The sequence below is a fragment of the Phlebotomus papatasi genome, chromosome 2, assembly GCF_024763615.1.
Source record: "Phlebotomus papatasi isolate M1 chromosome 2, Ppap_2.1, whole genome shotgun sequence".
NCBI classification, from domain to species: Eukaryota; Metazoa; Arthropoda; class Insecta; order Diptera; family Psychodidae; genus Phlebotomus; species Phlebotomus papatasi.
This window is the reverse complement of record NC_077223.1, coordinates 88572978-88595940: the sequence shown is the minus strand read 5'-3', so window position 1 is coordinate 88595940 and position 22963 is coordinate 88572978. Positions and strand designations below refer to the sequence as shown.

General features: G+C 31.8%; 1 protein-coding gene across 35 annotated transcripts in view; it reads left to right on the top strand.

Annotated features, from left to right (window-relative positions):
- Positions 1–22963, top strand: part of LOC129804891 (septin-7) — a 55886-nt gene that overhangs the window by 24342 nt on the left and 8581 nt on the right. For 8 of the 35 annotated variants that reach the window (XM_055852637.1, XM_055852625.1, XM_055852623.1 and 5 more), the window contains 7 exons: positions 4404–4614; positions 4680–4932; positions 8251–8443; positions 8526–8691; positions 13166–13331; positions 13410–13543; positions 21952–22372. In XM_055852637.1, the coding sequence (XP_055708612.1) occupies positions 4404–4614; positions 4680–4932; positions 8251–8443; positions 8526–8691; positions 13166–13331; positions 13410–13543; positions 21952–22003 (1175 nt within the window). In that variant the 3' untranslated portion in view covers positions 22004–22372. Of the gene's footprint in view, positions 1–4403; positions 4615–4679; positions 4933–8250; positions 8444–8525; positions 8692–13165; positions 13332–13400; positions 13544–13709; positions 14062–17120; positions 17695–21951; positions 22373–22963 lie in introns of those variants that run through there. The other 27 variants (XM_055852648.1, XM_055852613.1, XM_055852612.1 and 24 more) reach the window with 8 other exon arrangements.

Below are 22963 nucleotides of genomic sequence, written 5' to 3'. Positions count from 1 at the left end.
TGCTCAAGGTTTTCATGATATGAAAATTTTATCACATCTTTGATAGAATAAGTGTACCAAATTCCGGACAGATTGCAATTTCGGCCACTTCTTTTATCCCTTAAATTTCAACTCTACAGATTATACAATGCAAAAAATATAACAAAAAATGTCGCTTCGGCGAACGAAATGATATGGAAAAGATTTTAGAAGAATTCCGGAACGGAAAGAGGAACTATTAGAATCAAGGTGGCCGAAATAATACATAAAGTTATATCTATATTTTTATTCATTTTAAAATATATTAAGAATAATTTTAGAGAAAACAAGGACGACAAACTATCTACAAGATTCCAAGCAACTTAAGCTAAGAAGTAATAAAAAATTAATTTGTCTATTAATAATATTTACATTTTAACACTTTCGAGCTTGCATGCAACTATGACGAAATTTGGAACAACTTACCCTAAGTGCCCCTTAAAAATTAAGATGGAAATGACATGGTTTTCTGTCTTTATGTCAGTTGTTACATAGACCTTATGCTTTATGCATAAATAAATGTGAGTCAGGAAAAGACTAATAAATTAATCGCAAAAATTCAAACCTCAGACAGATAAGGTTTTAGAGAAAAAAAAACCCGAATTTACATAAAATAAACAAACTATTAAAAGAATTAAAAAAAAAAAAACAGAAAAGCAAATGTCGAGAAAGATCAACTCCCAAACAAGTTTTTGGTTTTTGAATACTGCTTAGAAAGTCTCTCATTTTTCAAGATTAAATTTTAAAATTGAGAAAAAGCTTCTGAAATTCATAAAAAAAACACAAGTTCTGCACAAAAAAGAGATGGTAAGAGTATCAGGTTTGTAGAATTCTCGAACTTGCGAGACAGAGCTCTCGGTGAACTTTTTCGTACAGTTTTCAAGTAGGGTGGAGTAACCACTTATCGCCACTTTTAGGAAAAAGTGAAATTAATTGAATTATAACTTTTGACCCCTTATTATCAGATAACTCAAATTTGACACAAAGCTACTTAGATATATTGGCTCTAGATTTTTTAAAGCAATTGTCCTACAATTTAACGCGGGAGTACATAAAAAAATGATTTTTATTAACAATGCAAAAATAAACACTTCGTCGTCACTTTTTATCACTTTTCGCCAGTTCTGTAACCACTTCTCGCCACCCCCTTGGAAACGTTCAAACTCGATTATTTTGAGCAATATTACACTGGTAAAAATAAAAGGGTCAAATTGACCCTTTTCAACAAAAATGGATCATATTTGATCCTTTGAAAGGTTCACTTGAATCTTTTGAAATTTTGTAGGCATATTTATCACGATAAATCGTGTTTTATCGTAAATTTATTACTCTTATCGTATTTCTCTCATCTAAGCGAACACCAAAGGAGACTTTTTCAACGTTTTTATTCGTTTATTTCGGAGATAAATAAGTGTCAAAACAGTGACCCTTTCAAAGGATAATCGGTGACCCTTTTATTTTTACCAGTGTATTCAAAGAATACATTCAGCATTTCTTTTTCCTCACGATCACCTTATTATTACTCACATTAAATGTTTTTTCTTCACTTTTGTTGAAGAAATCAAATTATTAGACTATTGCAGAAAGTAAACAAAGCAGATTTGACAACTGAGAATCTATGAAGTTAAGTTAGCGTCGTCTGTTGGAAAGCTAAGGCGACAGGTGGTGAATCAATTCCAGAATATTACCACTTTCCGCCATGCCTCATTTTTACATAAAAATAATATAAAATTAAATATTAACTAACTAAATACAAATTCTATGTATTCGTCAAATGTAATTAAATGTTCAATAGACAAATTATTGATTCAAAATCTAAAATTTTGTTCGATAAAAGTTTCATGACACTTACTATATTTGGTAAGAAATATTGGATTCGATACACTTGCTTAAAATAATACTCTAAAAAATGCTTACACATTTAAATTCAAAACAAAAAATGAGTGTTTTTCGACTCTATACATAGCAGCAATAAAAACACAAGTAACTTTGCGGCTCATTTATTTCATAAATGGTGAAAAATAGCGATTTCAATATAAGTGGCGAGAAGTGGGGCATTGGCGAGAAGTGGTGATTCCACCCTAGGCGGAAATTTTTTGCAGCTTCGTACATTTTAGTTGCAGCTTCGTAAAAGTCATTTTTCTATTTTCCTAAATGAATCTACCCCATGGCTATGTATTCTAATAGATTGTCCAATACCTCACATTTCCTGAAAAAAAATTGGGAGCTTAGGTCTTTTTCCCTAGATTCAAGAAGTGAAAAGGTAAAACAGAAGGCAAAGCGTCCCAGCTTTGCGGAATGCTCGAACTTACGAGATAGATCTCTCCGTGAATTAGTTTTTCGAATGATCTTTTGGTACTTATTGGTCTACTAGAGATTAAATTGATTCATAAATCACAAAAGCATTTCAAAATCAAAAATTGGTAAAGAAATGATCATTTTAGAATGTTCTGGCATGAGTTACAAGCATACGGACAAACAGAAAAAATGTCAACACGAGATAGATAAGTCATTATCGGATATTTAAACGATTCATTACTGATTTCAAGACCAGGTAAACTTTGACTTTCAAAAATTCAAGAAGGCAAATTTTTAGGTCAAAGGTACCTGTGTATGAATGAAATTTTCGCCTGGACCACCTCCAAAACATATCCAAAAAAAATAATATGTAGGAGCTGTTTTCGATAGAAAATTGAACAAACATAGTTTTGGAGGGGTGGAAGGGGTGGGGGAAAAATAAAAGTCATAATAATGATCCTTGGGTTGACTTATCGAGGGTCCTCGAAAATCATAAGTTCGTATCTCTTACCGTTTCGCCTCAAGTTGGGTAACAAGTTTACGGACAGGAAAAAGAATATTAAAAAATAATTGGTCATTTACTGGTACTTCACCGATTCATTACCGACTGCGACCGACGCAAATGGATTGAAAATTTCAAGACTTTTCCAAAAAATCTTAATTTATCCAAATCGGTTAAAAAATAGGCCTATCAAAGTAGTAAAAAAATTTTAATTCGGAAAATCAGGACGGCGGCGATTGTTTTTTAGGTTATAGGTATGTTTGGACGAAATGTTCGCTTGGACCACCTTCAAAAGATATCCAAAAATAAAAGAATTCTTAGGAGCCGATTTCGAAATAAACCAAAAAGCATGGTTTTGGACGGGTTGGAGTTTGGTGGGGAATAGAGTAAAAACGTCTAGAAACATTGTTTTTTTTATTGAGGGTCACCGAAGACCAGAACTTGATATCTCTTACCGTTTAATCTCTAGGACGGTGACAAGTTGAAAAAAAGTCGATTATAAAATTGTTCTCTCTTTGAGTTCGAGCAGTAATAAAATAACTTGCTCTAAATTTATTTTACCTGGAAAACGTAAATACAGTGACCGTTTAAATTGACATCAATAAGCCGAGACGCATACCAACATGCTAGGCAGTCATAAAAAATCGCGATAAACTTACTGTGATTTTCTGCAAACTTGTCTTCTTGAAACTTTCCCAGGAAAAATGAGTAACTGGTGCAAATGGTTATCAAGAGTTTTATATAATGCTACCCATGCCACCATTTTTATTATAGAAAACTTAGCTTTCTTCATACTCTTGTCTTGGTGTGTGTCTTGGCTTTAAAAACAGGAAAAATTTTTTTTAGAACATGACTGTTCTAAAGTACTTCTGCATAATAGACTTTTTGTTGTATTGGTTCCTGTCACGACTGTGTGGTGGTTTTAGAACACGATGAGAATTGGAGGAAAGCAGTCGAGACAGGAACCAACACAAAGAAAAGTCGATAATGCAGAAGCACTTGAGGACAGCCATGTGCTAAAAAAACATGTACAGGGGACAGATTTCCCCTATTAATTTTCATTGGAATAATACCATAATTTATCAAGAAACTAGTCACTTTAGTGCTTAGATCAGCGCTGAACATTTCGATAAAAATTATTTGGTTGAAACTAAATGCTTTTTAGCTCCTTGAATTGAATAAGAAAAATGTAAATTGAATGGTCAACCTTAACCAATCCATTACGGAAACTTGATAATCTTTTAACCCCTTCCCATAAAACGATAGATTAGAGACTTTGTACAAGTGTTTGTTTACATCTCGAGTAAAACGAATGCTTTATTGGAAATTAAATTGTCAGAGTGATCATTTTGAAAGAGCAGTCCCATTGAAAAGACGGTTTCTGTCTTTTTGCTAAACCATGCAAATTAATGCAAGACTTTATGGTATTCCAATTCAAATGAGCATCTAAGCTCTTCTAAACAGAAACAACTGTTTGGATGATGAATGGTACATTTGAATATGTAAATTAATTCTTGAATAAGAATAATTGTCTCTTTAATTGGCGATTAAAGTATGATATTTGATAAATGGGATTTGTTTTTAGGTGAATCTGGACTGGGAAAGTCCACATTGATCAACTCAATGTTCCTGGCGGATATTTACAATCAGGACCAACATCCAGGACCTTCTTTGCGCGTAAAGAAGACTGTCCAGGTGGAGACTACGAAGGTTTTGCTCAAAGAAAATGGTGTTAATTTAACATTAACTGTCGTTGATACTCCGGGCTTTGGTGATGCTGTCGACAACAGCAATTGGTTAGTTTTGATAAAAAGGGAAGTTTTCTGGATTCAGGATTCATTTGGTCGCATTTTTCTTTCAGTTGGGTCCCAGTAATTGATTTTGTTGAATCAAAATATGAGGAATATTTGACGGCAGAATCTCGTGTACATCGAAAGGCAATGTCTGACAGCCGTGTTCACTGCTGTCTGTACTTTATTGCACCGTCAGGACATGGATTGAAGCCACTCGATGTGGAATTTATGCAACGACTCTGCGACAAAGTCAATATCATTCCAGTAATTGCCAAAGCGGACACAATGACACCCGAAGAAGTGCAACTATTTAAGAAACAGGTAAAAATTTTAAATGTTCTAATCTCCTCCCATTTTAATATTTAGGCGAATTTAGACACAAAACGGTGAACATGAAAAAAATGTTTAAACCTTCTTGTTGGTAGACACATAACAAGAATGTGAAGCATTTACTGAAATTTGAGAAGGTGGGCAAAAGAAAGCATCGTACGCACGAGCCTCATGAGAACTTTTTTGCTGGTTTTGTAAAACAATGGCTTTTTTTTCTTTTGCATAAAAGAAGCATTTGTTAGGTATGCTCTCCTCGGTGGAAGTTCATTAAGAATTTATTCAGAAACATTTCATTCACTAGTTCAAATATTTGCTTGAAATTCTAAGCAGATAATAATTTTTAATTCTAAAAGCAAGAAAAATATCACGTTCAAAAGAAATTTTAGGATTATAATATTTCTAAAGTAATGAATTTTCAAAGATTTAATGCATTCCTAAATAAAAAAAAATCTTTTGATTGAATATAGTCCTTATGAGCAGCGTACAATAGCTTTTGTTTTGAAGACATGTTTTTAAAACTCTTGAGAGAGTGAACGAGATGACTAAAAAGATGTTTTTAAAACAAAAGTTATTGTTCATTAAGCATAATAGCCAACGCACAATAACTTACTTTTTGTAAACATGTTTTTGATATTTCAGTGAGAGTGAAAGAGATCTAAATCGAGTCATCTCTCTCACTCTCATAGGAATTTTGAAAACAAGTTTTCAAAAAAAAAAGTAATTGTGCGTTGGATAAAGGACAACAAAAGTCTGTTACTCACGGTTCAATTTAGCTGCCGATTAGCAGGATTATGGAGACTAATTTGCGCGATACTGGAGACAGATTGCACAATTTTAAAGACTGATTACGCGATTGATACGATCTTGGAGACTGATCGATGCGAACAGTGTGATCTTGGACATTGCTCGTTCCTGAGGTTGGAATCGACGCTAAGACGGCAATGGCCGCACGGGGGTGGGGAAAAAACTGTGATAAAAATAATTCAATCAATCAATCAAATCAAAAACGGACGAATTACGTTCTGGGTGGCAGCAGCTGAAGAGCCCGGCGGGCTGCCGACACCTTAACCGACCATTGTTTAAAGAAACATCTGAATAAGATTGGTTTCCAATGCGCTACAATGTGTAGAGGTTATAATGAGCTCAAAATGAATTATCTGGGACACTGCCGGCCTGTTCGATGATTTTAGAAATCGGAATTTCGGATTTTCAGGATTTTAACCCATTCGGTATTTTGGCTTTTCGGGATTTCAAATAATTCGGGATTTTAACGTTCGGAATTTTGATTTTTCTTTGAGGTTTTGGTTTTTCGGGATTCCGACCCATTTGGGGTTGTAGATTTCGGAATTTTAACGTTCAGAATTTTGGATTTTTGAGAATTTGGCATTTCTGGACTTTAAACCCATTCGGGATTTTGGCTTTCAGAATTTTGGCTTTTCTAGATTTTGGATTTTCGAAATTCCAATGCATTTGGGATTTCGGATTTTGACTTCGAGTTTTTGGATTTCGATCCGTTCGGGAATTTGGCTTTTGGAATTTTGGCTTTCCGAAATTTTGTCTTCCCGGGATTACGATCCATTCGGGATGTTGGCTTTACAGATTTTGACCAGTAGGGGAATTCTGTGAATTTCGTGGCATTGTCACGCGTGAGTTTGAAACCTGACAATGTCATTCGAGCTTTTTTTGTCATATCATATGAGTTCGAAAATGCAATTCATTGAATTTTTAATGAAATCCCTTGATGATTTTATGAAAATACAATACGTCTTGGTTGATTTGTTTAACAAAATTCATTGTCATTTGAATTGCCAGAAATCTCAAATATGTGACTTCTGACAATGCCACATGAGCTGAAATGGCAATGTAACGGCTACGGAATCGCATTTTCGAAAAAGCTCTCCTAAGATTCGAACCCAATTTGTCATATGGCATTGCCAGAGCGTTACAAAATTCCCCTCCAGGACTCATATCACATTCCTCCTTTAAGCCTCCGGTGACCCAAAAATGAAATTTTTCCCACGGCCATATAAAGTTGTGTTTTGCTGTAAAAAGTCAGAAAAAATTTTTTCTGACTCTCAATTTTGACCTTCTCGTCCTTACAGGGTTAAAAAAAAATTGTTGTCCTAAATATGCCTGAACTGTCATTACTTTCCTTACACTCAGAAAAATGTTTGAGTAAAACTTACTCGAATCGATGTTGAATTGACTCTTTTTCGCAGTGATTTTGGATTAACTATATTTTAGAGTTGATTTTACTTCTATTTAGGTGTAATATTCGGAAGAGTTGTTTTAACTTTTTTTTCTTAAAATTTACATGACAAAAGATAGTGTAAATAACTCTCTATAAGACTGAAAATAACTCGTTTTAAGAGTTAAAATAACTCGTTCTAAGAGTTAAAATAACTCTTTCAAATCCCAAAATGGATAAATTTTGCATTTTTATGTTTTTTTTTATTTTATCATTTTCTTTATTAATATTTTCTTGATCTCATGTTCCCTATATTCCGAACGAAATATCACGTATGATGCACGCACATGTCTTCATGAAACACTGTTAGGCATATTTCTAATTAATGTTCCATATGAACTTTGTCACACGAAAACCTTCTTGACTGAAGTATATTCTTAAAACGAAAACACTTAAGCATATACTTCAGTCGAGATGAATTTTTACATCGAAAAAGAGTAATAATTACATCGACATCCGACGAATTAATTCAACTCGCACGAAGAGTTGTTTCAATTTTATTTACTAAAATTTACAATCAAAAAGAGTTACAATTACATCGATATTCGTAGAGTTAATTCAACTCTGCCATAGAGTTGTTTTAACTTTCTAGGTTTTTTCTTAGTGTATGGAAAATAAAGCTATTTGTCACATTTTTATTTCAAAAAAAATAAATAAAAATTCTTCCTAATCAGCTTTTAATGTAACACTTAAAGAAGCTTAACATTTGACTTTTGACACTTCGTCGTTTGGATCAATAAATGTCGTAACTTAGTCATAATGTAAATCAATGATTCTTGAATAGTTTGCGTATTTTCATATTGTTTCAATATTAAGTCAATGTTTAAAATTTTAATGTCTCATTATCTGAGACATTTTCCATCAAAATTTTCAAGTGTCAAGAGCGATTTTCCCTCGATAAAAGGCCGTTTGTGTTTTATTATAAAGAAAATTGTCGATGAAAAGAGTCCAATTAAAGAACCTTTTCAATTATCTCTCTACTTAAGTCTTTTTTTATAGTCTTGTGATGGTTTTATTGATGGTCTCTTCATCATTTTCTTCGTCTTCGTCCATATGGTTAGATTCTCAACGAGATTGCCCAGCACAAAATCAAAATTTACGACTTTCCGGAACCGTTGGAGGATGAGGAGGAGGCCAAAGTGCTGAAGCAGCTCAGGAGTCGTGTTCCGTTTGCTGTTGTGGGTGCAAATGTGGTTATTGAGGTGGATGGACGGAAGGTTCGTGGTCGAAGGTATCCATGGGGAGTTGCTGAAGGTATTTTTCTTGGATTCTATTTTCTGGGGATATTGGGAAGTTCGTAAATTGTGTGTGTTTTTTTTCCTGATGTTTTTGTTAGTTGAGAACTTGGAACACTGTGACTTTATTGCTCTGAGAAACATGGTCATTAGGACACACTTGCATGATCTCAAAGATGTCACCAATAATGTTCACTACGAGAACTACAGGTGCCGTAAATTGGCCGGATTAGGGAATGATGGAAAATCCGGTAGATTGAGTAATAAGTAAGTGAAAAAGATTATTTTTATGAAATATTTATATATTTTTTTAGTCCTTTTATGAGAATATCCTTTCACAATGATTTATCAAAATATTTATTTGATTGAACTTTTTATTTCTCCCCTTTTGCAATTGTTTAATACACTTTCAATATATAGCTGATCGCCGCATTTCATTTAATATACTAATCTTCTTTCTTAAAAACACCCCACAATCATCCCTCTATCGAGTTACTTCCTGAAATATATGACAATCATTTTGAATACTAAATGATCAAAAGATGTACATAAAATTGGAAAAAGAAAATTGGATAGACTTAACAATATTATTTTTTTGTTTTGAGTTTTTTGTGTGTAATATCTATTTTTATTTTGGCTTGTTATCCCATTTTTATTTTCATCTCTGACCTAATTTCATTTTTTACTCACCACTAAAACATATTTTAATCTCAGTTTCTGCAGTCAAGGGATTATAAATTCATTTTTGATTGTTTGGTAAGTCAAATATGACGACAACAACACCAAAAAAGTTTTTTAAAAAAAAGCTAAAGACTCAAAAAAACGTGCAAAAATTACTTATAATTTTTTGCATCACAAAAAAAATCAGACACCTCTAAAAAATTTTTCTCTTGACGAACTTTTGACAAATTTTATTTTTCATTAGAACATTTTATATTTTTGCTGTTAAAAATGTTTAAATTGTGAAAATTATATAAATTCAAGGAGTATTTCACTGAGAAAAACTCAGTCTTCTGAATTTATTCAATCTAAAACTTTGGGAAAATTCGATTTTCTCAAAGTGTTTTCGATATTCCCAAAAGATTTTCGACATTAATAAAATTCGATTTTCGAAAAATATTTTCGACATTCGGAAAATAAATTCTATTGGCTCCGACACACCTTTTAGATCAGGAAAATTTCATGAAGTCGAAATTCGGATTCTTTTCTTTCTCACACACTTTGCATACGTCTATCTCATTCTTTCGCACTCTTCTTCTTCTTTTAAACTTCAAAACAAATTCGACTTAATTGAATTTGCAGTGCGAAAAAATGAGATGGACATAATGCAAAACTTTAAGAAAGAAAGAGATTTGAATTTTGATTTCATGAAATTTTCCTGATCTAAAAGGTATGCCGGAGCTATATACATTTATAATGGCTCCGGCACACCTTTTAGATCAGGAAAATTTCATGAAATCGAAATTCGAAACCCTTTCTTTCTCACATGTTTTGAATATGGCTATCTCATTCTTTCGCATACCAAATTTGATCGAGCAAAATTGAATTTGGAGTGATGTTTAAGAGAAGAAGAAGAGTGCGACAGAATGATATAGACATATTCAAAATGTGTGAGAAAAAAAGGGATCCGAATTTTGACCTCATGAAATTTGCCTGATCTAAAAGGTGTGCCGGAGGCATAAAATTCGATTTTCGAAAAACATTTTCAATATTCGAAGAAAAAGTTCAAAATTCATAAACTAAAAGAAATTCAGAGAAATTATGTTCTACATTCCTCCAGTGAAATGCCCCTTGTAATGGATATCAAATTAAATTTTTCTTGAGTCATTGAAATAATAAACTCTCTTGCATTTAATTATTTTACTTTCTTAACAAGACTAATTTTCATCATGCATTATTTGCGGCATTTTGTTTTTATTTTATTTATTTTTTAATTCGTGTATGAAATTCTCCTAATTTAATAATTTTCCTTTTTCAAAATGATTTCACATTGGATGTGAACTTGTTTTCTTTTTATTTCTGTTTCCATCTCATTGCACCATTCATCAATCACCATAATGTTATTTTCTTTTTTGTTTTGGACAGTGTCTCGATTTTATTTTTCAATATTAATTTCTTAGTGCTTTTGTATGTTTCTTTTTCATTTCAATATACTTATTCTCAATGATGTTTGCAGATAATATACACATCAAATTTCTCTAAACTCAATTACAAAAAAAGTAAATGACTAAAATATTTTCACCTTCATGCTCAATCTCATTTTTGCAGAGATGAGTTTTGGATTTTTAAGATAAGAAATACCCCGGGGAAAATTTTTGGGTATACGTGCAATGCATTTTCAGAAAGTCAGAAATCGATTTTGCTAAAATTGTGACAAAGCATTGCTCTCTGTGACCTACTTCCTGTTCAATCCTTTCGTGCCAACATAAATAACTAATTTAAAAATAAGTTTTCTTTTATAGAAGATTTTAAAATTGGATTTTAATATATAATAGAATGCTCTTCAAATTTGCGGCTTCACAGAAAAATAGCTATATGTTTTTTTTTTAACAAGTATATTGATAAAAAGAATATAAATGGAAAAAGGATGCTAGAACTAATGAAATACGAAAAATATGAAGATGCTTACTGTAGCCTCTTGGATATATTATTATTATTAAATATTAAAAAGAATAAATATTAAAAACATTAAAAAATATCGATTTCGAAAATAATAAAAAGGCCAAATTTAGGCAAATCGATTGGGAAATAGGCCTTCAAAATCGTTTATCTATGAAGTTTAAAAATTCGATATCGAAAAATTTTTCGGTCATAGCTGTCTGCAGACGAAATGTTCACCCCGACTACCACCAAAAACATCATCGAAGATGAAAAAATCTAGGGGTCGTTTTCGGAATAAACAAAAAAACGTTTTGAAAGGGAACGACGGGGAAGTCAGGAAAATAAGGAGGAAATATTCTCCTAGATACCCTAGATAATATAGACTTATAGAGATGTCATTGAAGACCGGAGGTCGATATCTCTTACCCTTTAGCTCCTAGATCAAATGAATATGTACGACCAATAAATAACGATTTTCGAAAAAAAGTAAGTCATTTTCAGGTACTTTGCCGATTTGTTGCCGATTGAGTTCGGTACAGTTGAGTCGGAAAATTCAAGAACTTCCTAAAAAAATCCAAACTTAAGCAAATCGGTTGGGGAATAGGCCTTCCAGAGATCCAGAGTGCTTTAATTTTGACCTATGAAAATTCGATCTCAAAACAAATTTTCAATTCTCTATGAACGAAATCTCCAAAACATATCCGAAAATAAAAGAAATCGCTGAATCCATTTTCGAAATAAACCGAAAAACACGGATGGAGGGGTTGGGGGGAAATGAAGATCATAACATAATAGTGATGCTTGGGTCGCCTTATGAAAGGCGGAGGATCCTTCGAAGACCGGAAGTTTGAACCTTCTACCGTTTGTACTCTATTTGGGTTAGAAGTTTAGGGACAGACAAGGGACACATGACCGATTCATTTTTGATTGTGACCGATGCCGCTGGGTTGCAAATTTCAAGACCTTTTCAAAAAAAAAAAAATTCAAGCAAATCGATTGAGGAATATGCCTTCCAGAACAGTTAAACTTTGACCTTTGAAAATTCGATGTCGAATTTTTTTTCGGATATAAGTGTCTAAGTGTATGGGTGAAATGTTCGCCTGGGCTACCTATCGAAATCTGTTTTAAGTAAGAACTCAAGATTTTTGCACGCTATCCAATAAGTGTATGGCATTCATAAGTGTTGACTCCACCCTAACCAAGAAATTGTCTATTAAAATGCAATTCATTTTCTGCCTGTTCCAGATACCAATAAGAGAATTTGAACAGATTTTTTTGCTCTTTAAAAAAACACTTTCGAAAATTCAACCTTTTTTTTAATTTATGATTAAGATTTTAATTAGCAATGTGAGGTTATGTTGAACATAACCTCTAAGCTTTCCATAGAACATTGTTCAAAAATTTCTTCTAACTTAAGTATTTTTTTACAATATTTCTTAATTGGAGATGAATAAAATTATTTTAAATGCAAATTTTAGGGATTTTAGACTTTTAGATTTTTTTTTATTCCTAAACATATTAAATTCCAACCATCAATTCTCTTTGGGAAAGTTCAGATTTAAATTTAGGGGAATTCAGGGGTTATTTATTAACAAATATATATTTTTTCATGACAAGTACTTTGCCTATTTTCCGATTAAGTGAAAAATCCCCTAGCAAAAATATTGAAATAACCTCAATGTTGAATTTTTTGAGGTTAGCAATTAAAACGCTTTGAGATACAAAGAGTAATGTTTCTGAATTGCTATAGAATCTCTTTAAAATATAAATAATTATTCTTAATAATGAACTAATTAAGAAAAAGGGTAAATAGCATCAAAAATATGTTATAGTTTTTAGGTTAAGTTCATTATAACCTAACTTTCCAAAATAACTAAATTAAGGGTTCTTACAAGTGCAAATCGATTAGGAAAATTTGTTTAGAGGTTAGTAACATCTTCAATAGAAAATTTTTCTGCAAATGTATACGGAATTTGGTTAAACGTTTTTTTAAGGGTTAAAAAATGTATAATTGAAAGGTTAAACTTTCTCGTAAAAGTGAGATTGAGCATATCATACCAACTCTCCTTTAATAAGTTGTTTCATTTTACGTAAAGAACGTTGCCCACTAATAATTCTGTTTGCTTGTTTGTGGGACAAGGAACCCTCTGGCTCAGATGGAAGAAGAAAAGCGTGAACATGAGCTCAAGATGAAGAAGATGGAAGCTGAGATGGAGCAAGTGTTTGAGATGAAGGTGAAAGAGAAGAAGCAGAAACTCAAGGATTCAGAAATTGAATTGACTCGAAGGCATGAAGAACGAAAGAAGGTGAGATTTATTTTTCCTGGCTAGAAAATTACTTTGCGAAAATGTTACCTGACTGTATTTTCTTTTGAGTCTCTGCAGACGCTGGAGATACAAATTAGGGAACTGGAGGATCGAAGACGCGCCTTTGAGCAGGAAAAGAAGGAGTGGGAGGAGGCAAATGGGGTGACACTGGAGGAATTGAAAAGACGCAGCTTGGAAGCAAATAGCAAAGAGTGAGTTGACAATCTTTTAATTTATCACAAAAAAATCTTTATTTTTTATTTCTATATTCTTCACTATCTCATTGTCGTTTTCATCCTTGGTTAAATTTAACTTATTTCTTCTTTTTCCTATGATTTATTTTCATCTGAAAAAAATATATAATCACACACCTGATAGAAAAAGAGACGTTAGTATAACATATTGATAGGTCACAAAGTAATACACAGATATCAACACAGTTTTCTCTTACACTGATTTTTTTTTTACAAATATTTCACAAACTGACAATTATTGAAAAATTGTGAGCGAGATACTGGGATATAATATTTATAAAAGTTTTTTTTAGCTTTGATAACTTAGCTCAATTTAAAAAAAAATGTTCTCATTGAAACATTCATTGGAATCATTTGATTTTCAATTCATTTGCATTTATTTTGTTATTTGCTAAAAAGGCTGACAATAGAGAAATGTAGCGAAAGTTTTAGGTGTTTATAGAACCAAAAAAAAAATATAGTTGAAAAAAATAAAACACATTTTATTTGAGTTTAGATTGGAATAAGGGAAAATTAAAAAAAAAAAAGGTGAATGAACAAAAAAGCTTCTACATTTATAAAATTTGCAAATATTTTTTTTTACTGCAGCTTTTCAGCTTTAGAGTTAAATTTATAATATTTGTAAATTTTATAAATAATACTAGGCAACAAATAATGCTGATAAAGTTGAAAATGCGAAATGCGAAAGAGGAAATTTAAATATTTGATAACTCTAGAAGAATTGAAAAATTTTTACTGGCTTCCGTTGCTATGAATTGTTTTTTTTATACTATTACCTGAGAGTTTTTACAATATCAGCTTATGTCTGAAATGAAATTCGATCTTGTTAGATCCTAGGCCCAAATTTAAAATTTAAAATAGCCATTTCTGGGGTTCCAATTGTTAGAATTTGATAATTTTGGGTGATTTGGAAAGGTCTCGGTAAATGCTACATGCCTTCTAAACACCCTAATTTCATCCTATTTAAACGAAGGGCCGATTAATCGAAAAATCGATTTTCGAAAATTCGATGTCGAATATTTCGAAAACTAAAGGATCCTTTTTTCATTCATTCCCAAACGCTTGTTGAGGATAAAGCAATTCTGAGAAGTATTCTTTCCAGCGACTTAAGACCTCTCCCTCTTTGGTCAGAAGATTTCCTTCCTGGGTGTTACTCCTTGGATGGAATTGCTCTTCTTCCCTCAAAGTCTTCGGACTGTTTGCCAAAGAGTTTGTTCTCTACGACCCCCCGAAACAAGCGATTGAAGCAACAGCTTGTCATTGTCTCGCGTAGATCGTTTCCGATGCAATCCATCCGTCATCCAAGGCTCCTTGTCGTGTTTTTTTTGCGGTCAGAGTACTATGACAACAGGGTGCAAGCCTGATGCACTGGCTTCCTTACCAAAGAGACAAAGGTTTTGGGATGGTTCGCGGTTTAGTATTTACTAAGGACTTCTCGTAGACACAAAGATGCCGATACGTGCCTCCTATAGCTTATTTCTAAACAAATTAGGGTAAATGTCCTAATTCAAAACCATTTCCAGATGCTTTAACTTTGACAGAAGATTCAACACATTAAGTTCAATTTTTTTCTGAAGAGAATTACATAAATTTGCTCCTTGACTCTTCTAGAATGTTACTGTTTACTGAAAATTCTTTAAATATAATTTGAAAACTTCTTAAATACAAGAAAAATACGCGAGCGTAAAATGCTTCTATTGGAAACATAATTAATCCAAATGGAGACAAGGGAAAGTTTCTAATTGGGGACAAACAGTGTAAGTGAAACCGCGACGAAAGGTTTCCAAAACCTTGTTGAGTTGCTCTTGAGTGCAGGATTTGTTCTTATTCCTGGTCTTTTCTCCTTTCCCATCTAAAACAATAAGAAAATCTCTCCAAAAAATCATATTTCCGGGGTTTCCTATTAAAACATTTGCAGACACTTCAGAAAAACCCTTTTTGTTCAGGAAATAGGTAATTATTTCATTTGAAATCTTCAAGTACAGTTAACAATAAAGATTAGCACTTAATTTAACTAAAATTAGCCAGAAATATGACATAAATGTTAAAAAACGAATAAACAACAGTCAGGTCATTGTGTTTTTCATTGGAAAACTTGGTCGATCGATGAAAAATTCGATCGTAAAAACACAGAGAAATCCAAAAAAGTTAAAATAACATTCCGGAAATGTTTATTTTACCCTGCAGTATTGATCCGAAATCGGTGTAAATATTATGCTTTATAGGTATATTGAGGGGTTAAAGTTACCCTTTTTCATGTTAATTTTACCCTTAAGAAGGTGTAAAATTAACATTAAAAAATGTTGATATATTTTTACACCTAAAAAGTGTTAAAGTTATGATGATAAAAAGTTAATCGCACCCCCGTTTTTTTCTCAGTGAAGGTACACTTTTAATTTTTCTGAGAAATTAACAAATTAAAATTTGTGAATATGAATGGATTTTCGCTTTATTTGGAGCAAAATTAACTAAATAATGAAACTGCGGTACAGAAAATATATAAATATAATAATTTAGTACTGTATTTATCGTGAAAACAATCACGTTTCCATTTGGAGTAGCGAAAAATTTCCATTTGGAGTAGGTTTTGAATTAGCTTAATTTACCCTATATCCAGTTCTAACACCAACTATAGCCATTCCCTATCCGCCACTTGGGACGCGCCCGATGGGTAACCCCAACCACATGGGCCTTTATAATTACTTGAGATATTCTAGAAAGTTATGGTATAGTGATGTATTTGTAATCGTAAGTCTACACTGAGAAAAAAAAGAGGGTGCGATCAACTTTTTTCCTCATAACTTTAACACTTTTTAGGTGTAAAAATATATCAATATTTTTTTGATGTTAATTTTTCACCTTTTTAAACGTAAAATTAACATGAAAAAACATAACTTTAACCCCCAATACACCTGAAAAGGGTAGTATTTACACCGATTTTGGATCAATACTGCAGGGTAAAATTAATATTTCCGGAATGTTATTTTAACTTTTTCGGATTTCTCTCAAGTGTACTACAATATCTTTTAAAAGGATGAATAAAAAAACATATTTCAGCAACTTAGAGCCAGAAAACATCTTTTGTTGCTTCTTAGCGACCCCAAATATTCAAATTTCCCTATGTTTATTTCTAATCCTAAAATTTGTTGCCTAGTGTAATGGTAAATCGGTGAAATGGTATTGAATCCTTTTTAAATTTTTAAGGTTTTGTTCATACTTTACACTTTCTCATTTGAATTTCATCTTTTAATTTTTGAGTTTATTGACTTTTTTTCTATAAATGATTTTTCTTTTGCTGCAAGAAAAGATTTAAATAAAGGGCCATGCTTTTTGTGTCTTGTTTTTGGTGTTGGTTTTTCTTTTAATCTTTTGTGTGCGAAAGAAAATTAAGAAAAAAAAAGATCTGGGACAAAAGAATGCACTGTTAAATGCCTTTTCTTTATGGAAAATTTGCACAAAATGGGACATGAAAATAAAATAGAATATTGTGTATGGGGGAGAGAGAGTGTGAAAATGTGAAAGAAAAACTTTTCAGGAGTGCGTCAATGTCTTCCAGGAGTGATGAGTCAAAGGGTCGACGTGTTTTTGGATCATTGCTGCGACGCCATACAAGCTTTGGCGGTACTGAATCATCTCGAGCTGCTTCTAATGCTAATCTACCAACGAGTCCGCAAGAATAAGCTTAAAAAAACCAAGCTCAAGAGCTTATGCAACGCGTAAAGAATGCAAAAAAAGGATATTTTTTCAATGAGGCACAAACATATCACAATTATGTGTCATTGTTTTGTACAAAACCTCTTGAGTAGCTTTTAGTTCACATCCTTTCGAAATGGTTTTAAGACATTAAACGGCATTTTATGTTTAATATTAACATTCATTGCAAATAATTCATATTGAGTGTGCGTGTGTGTTGTGAAAAAGGCAAGATTTTAGCTTTTTTTCTTAGTTTTCTACGAAGATATTTCTCTTAATTTTCGTTTCTGTCCTTTTTTTATTTATTTAATGTATCGAAATTGTATATTTTTCATATTGATACTTCTATTTAAAGTAAAGTATAAAAACCCGAGTTTATTTTCTAAATAATAAAAAATCATAAATTATAATAAAAAGAGGAATTAGATCTTTTATTTTGTTATTATCATCTAGATTACTAGAATCCTAACTACAAAGAATGAATTCTTTGCAGCTCTAGGAAATTACAAAAATACCCAAAAATAATAATATTGAAAGTTTTCACAATGCTTTAATCACATTTTCAGCTTTCTCTTGCTTTTCAATTTCCTTCAAAATCATTTTTAATTTTTTGAAACGTTTTTGCATTATATTTTTTTAATACACTTTATAATTTTAAAACTGATCGAGTCAATGAAGTTCGACAAAAAGGAAATATATTCAGAGGTAAATTTTAATTTTAAAACATCATTTTTGTCCTGAACCCTCAATTGCCATAAAAGACCTAAATCTAGTTATTAAAAAATATAGCCATATGTAAATCAGATTCGTTAAAAAAAGACGTATGTGAAAAATATGAAGTGTTCGAAGCCAAAGTGTGAGCGAAGCCTGAAAGGCTTCCCCTACCCCTACATTACTTTTCAACATACAAAATTCCAAAATGATGTCCAAATAACGTTTTACGAAGTAAACAATATTGAAAATAAGCAAAAGTAATCCGAACGTTACGTTTTTGATTCAATGATAACGAGCGTAACCAGAAAAAAATTAGCTAGTTATTCCGAGCGTTCATAACCGGAATTTCTCCAAGAGAAAATATATTCGAAAATCAGGTTTGAAAGCAGTAAAAGCATTTTTACTTCTCGCTTTGTCCGCATCGTGGCGAAAGTATTTCCTGTTCGAATTTTGAGATGTCTCGGGTGTCAACATGTCAGTATTTACTGTGTTGTGGCAAAGCTCATAATATTCCTGTCCCGTAATTAATTTTTTTGAAAAACCCCAAGGTCTGGTCGTAATCTGATAGATCTTCTTATATACCCCTACGTCAAAGTTTACTTTAGAAATTCAAAATTTTGTTTGAATTTTGCAAACATCAACGACGTTTGATGCACAGAAATTGTTATTCTTACCATATTCAGAGTTAGAGCTTAAAAAATCCGAAGATCGGTTTCAAAAGTCATTAAAAAAGTATTTTTATTTATCGTTTTGTCTGCATGGTGAACGAAGTACCTCCTGTTAGAATTTTGAAATGTCTCCTACGTCAAAAAGTATTCCTTTATTGCTTTGTTATGGGAACAACCCAGCAAGCCCAGCAATAATACTTCGTTCTGCAATTCCGCAATTTTTCTTCTTCTTCTTCTTTTTTTAACGGTCATCATTCAAAAACCGCACTAGCGATCGTAACGTCAAATAACCAAAACTATCAAAATTTGTCTCGAGTACGAAGTCTCACACCCGTTACCTAATGGCTGTTTCAGAGACGGACATTTCAAATCTATACATTTTATTGGAAAAATTAACGAAAATATACTTAATGAAATGAAAAGCATAATTTTTTCATAAATAATAAATAATTTTAAAGGCCTCAGCTGAAAATCACATCGTAATTTTTTTTTGTTCTCAAGAAAATTCTTGCACAATTTATCAAAAAATGCAGACTTTTCGGTCGGTAGTATGTTTAATACTGTTATTTAATCCTTCTCTATAGATAGCATATCCTCGCAGTATTTATTTATATAAAATATATCATGAAAATCGTGATTATAAATTCTACCAAGTTGATAAATAATTTCAGTTAAAATATTCCAAGTCCATTTTGACAGCTGAGGAAAGTGCCGAAAATTCATAAAATTTTCTGTAGAAATTCTGCAGAATTTTCATGCAACAATCGGATCCACCTTTAGAACAAAATTCTGCAGAATTTATGGCAGTTACATTTTCAAATCTGACGAATTCTTCAATTCGTTAGATTTGAATTTCAATTTCGTCAGAATTCTGAATTCAATTCAGAAAGGCCTATTATTTCAGTGATTTATACTTTTAGCAGCTTTATAGTGTGATATTTCATAAATTTTCGCAACCTTGTGTGAACATTTATTTTGAAAATTCAAAATCGAGTTTGAATTCTTCGAACATCAACGACTTGGAAATGACAATTTGATGCTTCCCAGCAAAACTTCGATCTGCAATTCTGCACTTTTGAAATTTTAACGTTTCTTGTCATTCAATCGGATACTTCGTGTGGCTTCGGGATAGTCGTGCGACTTCGTGAGCATCGCGAATTTCTTTCGTGTTTTCTAACCATTTCCTTCCCCTTCGTATTTTCTATTATGGCTGATTTAATAATATTGTATTATAACATTATAATAATATTGTAAAAAAAAGACAGTATTCACGTAAAATTGTTGAACAAAAATTGAATTTTAAATAAATTGAAATACATATTTTTATGTAGTTAAAATAATGTTTAGAAACATTAGAAAGGGTAGAAGAAATGTAGAAATCATCTAAATACTCTAAAGAAATTCTGCCGATAATTTTAAAATTTTCTATAGAAATTCTGCAAAAAATTCTGCAGAATTTTCATACAACGATCGGATCCACCTTAGAACAAAATTCTGCAGAAATTCTGCTGATTTTTCGGCATTTAGTAATTCAATTCTGACGAATTTCTGCAGAATTCTGCAGAATTTGCCGGGTGGGTTTATAGTTGCTTCCGCATCTGACACTTAATCAACGCAGCGCCTCTGATAGTTGATGAATTTTCGTGCATTTTTCGAACGCTGAATATAAAATGAAAATGTTGACGAATACAGTGATATAGCGCTCTGACAACTGTCAAAAAAAAGAGCGATTGACTGGTCAATTGCTCTCATTTGATTGAATTTGAATTCTTGGAACATGAATGACCTTTTGTCCAAATACAGTTCCACTTTCCTTTTATCCAAGGCACTATTGGAGAATCAAATTCCACCTGTAAATGGAAAGTTTTACCTTTTTGCTGAGACATTTTTGGGAAATGAAATGTCGATATACAGAGGAACGAAATTTGCAGTTTTCCAAAACGCGAGAAAGTGTCTTGGATGGTATGTTGTATGCGCTAAATAGGACATATTAACCCATTCCTTACCATGGTATTACACATCATACGCAAATTAAGTGATTTTAGATTATTTATTCCTGGGCAATTTTTATACAAATTGCTGTCGGGAATGGATTTTCAATAACTTTAGTCCTTCAATTACTAGGGAAAAATAGTCCGACAGATCAAATATACGTGAAGAACACTGTTTTGCGTTCATAGCGGTGAGCATTGGAACTACAAAATCCCAATGGTAGACAAACATACATAATTGTGTCTGCATAACCCCAATTTATTTTTTCTAACGTATAACACTGCTTTTTATGGTGTTTTTTAGGCTGATTTAAATTTATTGCTACAAAAAGTAATAAATAAATTTAATATGCAGCTTTGAACAACATTCAGAGTTCGTCAGATACCCGCCAGTGGCGCTAGTGTTGCTTCTGTTGCTTGGTATAAGAGTGATTCAAAAAGGCAATTGAGGGTTAAAATAAACATTTTTCTGCATTTTTTGCAAGAAATTTCCTTTTTTATTCTATATTTGTGTATATTTTCTAAGTTTTTGTAGCATATATTTTTTGTTATTTCAAAAATTTATAATTGTTTTGGTGTTATTATGCATTGATGTACTTAATGGTTAGGGTAATGATCCCAACACAACACTCATAGCTATTTTCATACACACGATATCACTCATATGAACCTTTTCTATTATATCCCAGTATGTGAAAAAATAGAATTATTATCCAAATGAAAAAAAAACTCAGCTGAACTGAGAGAGAATTGAAGGAAGTAGTGAAGCATAATCTTTTTTTTTTTTTCAGAAAGAAATTTTAGCAATTCTTGTACATAAAAGTGCCTTTATCTGCACCTTCTTTCCCATTTGCAGGCATTTCTGTATAGAACTTTTTGAATAACTTTGGTATTTTATGCAAAAAAAAAGAAAATCATATGTAAATGAACATTGATTGTGGTTAAAACTTTTTCATAAGTTCCTCTCATACTTCACTTCTCTGCATCTCTCTCAATCAGCATGATTTTCCATCACACGTAAAATATTATATGTTCTCTTTAGCTATTTAAACTTCAAATTAGAATATGAGACACTGAACAAATTTTTTATCACTTTTCTCGTAAGAATTTTTGTAGACATTTTCATTTTCTAATATTTCTTTTGTATTCTATTCCCTATATTTATCCATTTTTTTTTAATATTACCTCTCATCTTTTGTCAAAGTATGTTTTTTACTTTTCAACTAAGCATTAAAAAAAGCAATAAGTAATAAGACCAAAAAAAAATCCCATTGACTGTGAATTGATTATTAATTTTCAGAACGGTGGACGGAAAAGAAAAGAAAGATAAGAAAAAGAAAGGTTTGTTTTGAAAGTAAGCAAACGTTGGATGATGAAAGAACGATTTGTGGTACATGTCACACCTTCACTGTCTTTTATTTTTTATCAAATGCGTGTTTGTAAAATAAAAGTAAAATATTCTCAGTAGATGTAAAAAAAGACGTAATTTCCTGTATCCGTCTATTTAAAACAAAAAGAAAAGAAAAAAAATAGAAATATTCCTTGCGCGCTGCTATTTTTTCTTTTAGATTATTTCTCTATCCTAAGAACTTTTTACCCTTCAAAAAAAATCCATTTCGAGTTTAATGTTCTTTGAGAAAAATTGCAAGTGGAAGGAGTTAAGAAAACATTGATTGAACCAAATTATATGAGTCGTACTTTAAGAAAAAAAGATATAAAAATTCCTTTTCGTGTAAATATTCTTAAGAAATACTATTCAAAAACAAACAGTAATAAAAAAAAACAATTTAAAATAAATTTTAGTAAGTAAAACAAGAATTCTTTACAAAAATTCATAGGACACTCGAAGAATAAATATAGTTATTCTTCAATTGATTGCACACACTTTATAGAAAAAAAAGCAAAAAAAAAAGAAACCTTAAAAATCAAGCGAAATTTGATGAAAGTTTGAGGGTTTTTTTAAGAGAAAAATTAATTTTTATGTGAAAACAAATCATTTTTAGTGTAAATAATCATATAGAATATTGATTTTAGATATTATTATTTTTATAAATGAGGAAAAGTCTTGGTAATCGTGAAATTTGTAAATAATTTCATCAAATCATTCTCTTTGATTTTCTACACGGTGTTTCCAAGGTTTACCTTCAAATATAGGATCACATATTAAGTATGAAAAGTGTAAGTGGAATGTATCTACGCATTATGCCTTAGACCCTTTAGACCTAGCCCCCGGCGAAATGTTTTTTTTTATATGGAGCTGTTTGAAGCCAACTCACAAATTGATCAGAAACTTAGCTTAGACTTCTCAGAAC